The sequence below is a fragment of the Buceros rhinoceros genome, unplaced genomic scaffold, assembly GCF_000710305.1.
Source record: "Buceros rhinoceros silvestris isolate BGI_N320 unplaced genomic scaffold, ASM71030v1 scaffold8745, whole genome shotgun sequence".
Lineage (NCBI taxonomy): Eukaryota > Metazoa > Chordata > Aves > Bucerotiformes > Bucerotidae > Buceros > Buceros rhinoceros.
In genome coordinates, this window is record NW_010413415.1 from 130,057 (window position 1) to 136,373 (window position 6,317).

The 6,317-nt window shown below is 44.6% G+C and overlaps 1 protein-coding gene across 1 annotated transcript in view; it reads left to right on the forward strand.

Moving 5' to 3' along the window:
• LOC104493944 (teneurin-1) overlaps positions 1 to 5,719 on the forward strand; it is a gene marked incomplete at its 3' end in the record, with an annotated part of 128,519 nt that extends 122,800 nt beyond the window's left edge. The window contains exon 20 of the mRNA XM_010136714.1: positions 5,353 to 5,719. Coding sequence (XP_010135016.1) covers positions 5,353 to 5,719 — 367 coding nt within the window. The remainder of the gene's footprint in view (positions 1 to 5,352) is intronic.
• Between the last annotated feature and the right edge of the window lie 598 nt (positions 5,720 to 6,317).

Here is a 6,317-nt window from a genome sequence, read left to right on the forward strand (position 1 = left end):
CTGCGCTGGGTCCCTCATCCGCTGGAAATAAGTGATGGCAAAGGCCAGACTGGCAGGGAGACTACCCGAGCTGTGATCCCAGAGAACTGGTGGCCCCAGACCTCTGAGCTGCATCTGTAAATGTGCCACAGCTGCTTTCCCAGCCTAGGGTAGAAACCAGCTGTCGTTAGGCTGCAAAACTCATTTATTTGTGTTTCTCACTGGGGAACAGTGAATGCAGAGAGAGCATGCAGTGAAGTTTAGAGCAGGGACTGCTACAGCTGAACTGTGTATTTCTGGATCTTTTAATATGCAGCATCAGGAGCATGAGAAACAAAGGCTCCTCCAGCGGGGGAGGAGGCTGTAATCCCACCGCGGAGAAGGGTTCCCCAGTGTCAGACGGCAGGACCTGAGTTGTGTCTCTGTGTGCCATTAGGAAAGAAGCTAAGCTGCCGAGAGGACCTGACAGTGTCAGTGTCAACAAAAGAAAGAGCCCAGAAGTGAGAGCAGACTGACAGAAAATGATGAAAAAATATCCGTGGTTGTCAACTGTGAGAAAATAGAGAGAAATGTATGTAGTGAGACATCCAGTAAAAAGTTCAGGGAAGCAGAACCAGTCTCCTACTGTCTTGTAAACTACACGCTCACTCCTAATAGACCACCTGTGTGAGTCCTTCCTTGGAGCCATTTCTCTCCCAGAAGGAAGGAGAAAAGAAGGGTTTGAGCGGGAAGAGAGAAGAATACTGTTTAGAAGGACATTGTGGTGAGTCGAAGGGTTTGGCCTGGAAACAACTGCTGGAGTATAAGTAAGAAGAGATGGCAAAAGGAAGTCAGGAAATGAGAAACGTGGAAGAGGCTATGATGAGGGCTGCGAATGCGTTATCCTAAAGCTGAATAAAGGCAAAGGTAGCTGAAACAGGAGGGCTTGAAGCTGAGCGGTGCAGATAGGAAGTAATCCATCAGTCAGGACTATCAGACAAATTTTGGCATGAATTTCATTCTCCTGCATGAAATTGAATCAAAATATACAAGCAAAGCATGGCAAGAAATCAAAGCAATGATGAAGCCTTTTTAGGAATCTGTGTAGCTTTTAATCCATGATAAATTAAACTTATCCCAATGAAATTTACCCCCGCAACCAAACAGTTAAGCTCTTGAAACCAGCATCTGCAGCCAAGGATAAATTTTTCACTCTACTTTTCTTACTTTGATATGAACGGTAGAATTTGTTTGATCCGATTCGTTTAAAATAGTACCAAAATACCACAGCCATAAAATGTCGTGCAAAATGTGCAGAAAGTTTTAGCCATATGGTCAAACCCAAAAGCGAAACAGTTTTCTTCACAAACTAACACTGACATGCATGTATTTGGGCGGGCGGGTGTGTTTTTAAGTACGAGTGCAGGCTCTCCTATCAGCCCTGCTTTGCAAAATCTGAAGTTGTTTGTTTAGTTGTAAAAGTTCGCTGTGGGAAAAATACTGAAATATTTCAAAAGTTAGTGAGATAGATACACAAGCACAGGTTTGTTTTGCAAGAAAGAAACGGACACAAAAAACACCATTTGGGGCTGAGAGCTATTTAACTACCTAAATGTAGATCTCGCAGTGAAAATCCATTTAAACCGAAGCCACCTGAGTGAACTTTGTGTTTTCCAGAACACTTGACATGAAAAACATGTATTAGAAAGCCAGACCAGTGGGTGTTAATTTTACACTTCTCAAACCAGAGATTGATTATTAGATATAGCTGGACCCTTTACGGTGACAGGGAAATGCTGAATTCCCAGAAAAGTTGACATGTTAATACTTAGGTGCGAAAGGTCTCATTGCTCAAGGGTTCACTTGTTTCCATTGCATACACTCAGCCTCCTGCGAACCAGATCAGAACTGTCACCTGAAAAATTCGGTCTGTGAGGAGTGTGAGGTGCTGACTGCTGCTGAAGGAACCTTCTTTGTTTGTTTATAATGGGATAATCGGCAATGCCATCTCTGTATACTGCTCCAAAAAAGAACCCGTTGAATAGAAGAACACTTGCCGTTGGCCCGGTTTGGAGTTATAAGAAAAATATGCATCTATGGGAGAGGACTTTTTACAGGGGCTTGTGAAGTACTGCTTCATATTAAAAATTGTATTATTAACTGATTTAGTATTCTAATCCTAACAGGTTTTGTCTGGAAAAACTTTTTAATAGGCACAGTCGTATCAGATGAGAATTTAAGTGCTTCACTGTACTGTCTTTATTGGCTTTGAATGAAGCACAACTGATGCTTTGGTCACAGAAACCTGCCAGAAAGCAGTTCGCTTTAAAAGAAAAGAAACAAGCAGTGATTCTGCAGGATAAGAGTGAACCTGAGGGTGCAGTTACACTTCAGCTCAAGCCAATTTAGCTGATTAGTTTTTATCCAGCAAACTGTCCCCAACCTGCCCTCTGCAGAAGCTCATAAACACTGGTCTTGCTGCACTGGGAGAAGGAATGGGGTGGGACTGCAGCAGCCCCAGCGGCCAGCAGCGTAAGACGCCTTGAGGCTTCATCCTGACAAGAACGGTGCAGATTTTTTTTCTAAATCTGTGAAATTCTTCAGATTAGGAACGCTCAGGGGATGTGTTTGTCTGCATGTTTGATTTTAATTGGCTTATTTCACCATTTTCCCCCTCCAGTTGCCCTAGCATAAGCTTGCAGTGAGCAGCGGCAGGTTTTATGCTGCAGTCTCGAGGCAGGTACATGGTAGTTTTACTAGTTCATCTGGGACTAAACCAGTAATACGTCCATGACCGCTTTAAGTCCAGGAAGAAGCCGTAGCCGTACCTTCTGTTAGCTGTGCAGAGCAGAGGGCTAGGCAGCAGTTCTGGTGTAGTAACCAAAATTGTTTAGAAGTCCCCAACTAAAATTTTGTTTGTTTTTCCCATAATGCAGCTAGATTTACAGATGTGATCAGGAGGAAAGCAAATGTGCTTGCAGTTAGCAGCTGTTAGGACTAAGCTTTAGGCACATTGCTGCAAGTGAAAGAGACAGCTGCATAGAAGTTTGTTCTATCTCAGTAAACCAAATCAGCCTCAAATCAACCAGAGAAAAAGTTGGTTTGGCCCAACCCAGTCCCTGTTTATCTGCAAGACAGCAGGCATCCTTCACAGTGGGAGGAATTCAAATTATTCACTGAGCAAAGGCAGTGTGACTGGTCTGTGAAGGAAAACTGGCAATTAAGACATGGCAGGTGCTATGCAGAATCAAAAAAAAAAAAAAAAAAAGCATAGTTTTGGGCGGAAGTTTTTCTCACCAATAATCTAGTTATGATCAACCAAAGATTATTCTTACAGCAGAGCGATCTGTGAAGGAGGCTGTTGAAGTTGAAGGTGTCTGTTTCCCATTGAAAATGATCCATTTTCTTTGGCAGAGTTATCAAACGTTCTGCATTAAAGGTACATTGCAAACAAGGTTTTTTCCAAGTCTCCTGAAGAGAGCCTTGTAGAGATTTTTGTGCTGAGAGTTTTATTTGGTGTCCCAGTGAACTCGCAGTTGAGCTGTGAGCTAACCAGCCCCAATGTGCCGGGTGGAATATGGGCAGTCACACACAGAGAGAAATCGGCACCTTTATGGGAGGAATCTGTTTCCAACTGTTTCCCCAAATTTATCATCATTTGGAAGGACTCTACCACCTGGTTCAGAAGACATCTTGAACCCAGCAGCATTAGTCTTAATGCCAGTTATTATGCTGTCTAGCAAAATGGACTGGGCACGCGGAGGAATTCGATTACCCCGTGAGCCTTCATAATTGTGTGGTGCACCATGTAACCACGGAGGACAAGACACGCTAGCCGCAATGCCCTCGCTTTATTAAAACATCAATTATCAAACCAGCACTGTACTTCTGGAAATGAGATTATTCAGGAAACACTGATGCTTGAGAAAGGGAGGGATTTGGCCTTCAGCCTGGTTCCTGAGCTGACCCCAGGCGAGCAGGTGGCTTGTGATGGCCACGCACTTCACCATATGTTGTTCCTCGGTGCTGAGCGTTGTGTTAGCATCTGCAGTATCTGCATTCGTGGCTCTTTTAATTAGCACAGTGGAAAAATGAGCAAAAACAGCAACAAAATCAGTAAGTGAAATAATGGAAGCTTCTGTGAGATAGAAAGCGTACAACACCATCGCATTTCAGCCTGCTATTTATTCTTCTCTGATTGAAGTATTTAGTCCAGAAAAATTCCACTCAGCTAAAAGCAGCCATCTCTTCACGAAAGAGAACAAGCAGAGCATCCTGAGACAGACAAAAATAGGCTGTCTTGCAGTCTCGGAGGCTCGGTTGTTCTCTGACCTTGCCACAGACAAGCTGCAGTCCAAATCCTGCACTGGCCATTAGCTGGCCACACTGGCCAAAGGGGCCAGTGTGCTCTGATGTTTCCCAGTTCAACAATCCCGCACTGCCTTACTGAGCTTCCTCCAGAGGAGGAGTTTGAAGGTCTGGCCAGTACGTGCTGCAGTCAGCAGCCCACATACTGGTTGTCCTTCAGGTTGACAGGCAGCCCCACCTTTAATTGGGAGCATGTTTAATTGCTCCAGATGCTGATGCAACAGGTATCAGATGAGTGAGGTCGTTCTACCAGTATTTCCTCCAGCATGGTTTGGAAACTGCTCGGTTGGCACTCCCACCCGCATGGGAAAAAGGCAAAAAGCTGAACTTCACTATGAAGAATTTAATTAATCCATGACTGAAATACTGAATTCACGAAGAAAAATCATTGTAAATAATTATGGCTGGGCTGCCGTGTCATGTGAATTGTGATACATTGGTGTGTTATTACGCTACAAAGAACGAGATTATGGTTCCTGTAAGTCTATATAAGTCTTACTAACATTTCTTGCTCAGTAAATAAATTGTGGAAATGTCTCGTACTCTTCTAGTATATCATTCTCCTTTTGTACTAACAGTCAACTGAAGTGTTAGGACATGGACAACCTCTAACTGTTTTCCACTCTGCCAGTGTTGACTGCAACCTTGAAACAATAACATTCAGACCTGGAAGATTTTCTGGCTGATGTCCCACGACATGAAGTGTGTGTTTGTATTTGCATGACTGCGTAGGTATAATAAAGCTCCCACTTTAATGGACCTGTGCAAATATCTCTCAAAGGGTGCTAAATCACTTTTCAAATCAAGTTTTGTTCCACACTGGCACTGGGCCTCAGAAAAGAGTGTGTTTGTTGAAACTTCTTCTGCCAAATGCAGTTAAAGGGAGAAAGAAGTGGTGCTGGGTGAATCCACCGGGTGCCTTGGTGACACGGTGATGGGAGATGGTCAAATGAAACTGCAGTACTGTCTTAATCATTCTTGTTTCTGGGTTTTTTCCCTACCTCGCCCTTAATTTTATTTTTCCAGGTGCGGTTAGAGTGGCCAACAGATCTCACAGTGAACCCTCTGGACAATTCACTGTATGTCCTGGACAACAACATTGTCCTGCAGATCTCTGAGAACAGGCGTGTGCGAATTATTGCAGGGCGTCCCATTCACTGCCAGGTGCCAGGCATCGACCACTTCATCATCAGCAAGGTGGCCATCCATTCGACCCTGGAGTCGGCCAGGGCCATCGCCGTGTCGCACAGCGGCATACTCTACATTGCAGAGACAGATGAAAGAAAGATCAACCGTATACAACAGGTCACAACCAACGGTGAGATCTCTGTGATCGCTGGAGCCCCATCAGATTGTGACTGCAAGATTGATCCTAACTGTGACTGTTTTTCAGGTAAGTAGGTGCCGGTTTTTTCCTGTCTCTTGTCTGCTGAGATCCCCTGCAGATTAGCAAAGGGACAAGGGGAAGGAGAGTCAAGCAGTGATTCAGTTTCCTTGGAAAGCCGAAAACCTTATCAGCGGGTCTTTGTGGTTCTAATCCATTGGATTTAGAGATGTGAATCTTGCAGCTGGCACTGGAAGAGCCTCAGGGCGGTCTTAGCTTTTGCTAACGGGTACAGAGATTACACACTGTTCCAAATTAGCTCCCCATCTGCCTTTCTGTGTCAGCTGTGTTTGCCCGTGTTGAAGGTGGTACCAGCCCCAGGGCAGATTGCACCTAAATGCTACTGGATCAGGCAGCCCTTCTCACCAAGAAGAGCACCGAGGCACTTCACATCAAGTGAAAGACACGGGCTTATCCCTTCTCATCACTTGTGTCCTGCTGGACAATGAACAAAATGATGCAAACACGTAATGCTTGGCATTTCTTTGTGTGTTTTAAACTGGAACAACCCGTGCCAGACCTGCACTGCCCCACTGGACGTTCTCAGCAGCGCAGATCCTCTCCCCTGCATGCACCAAAACAAACGGCTTTTCTGTTTTTAATAAAA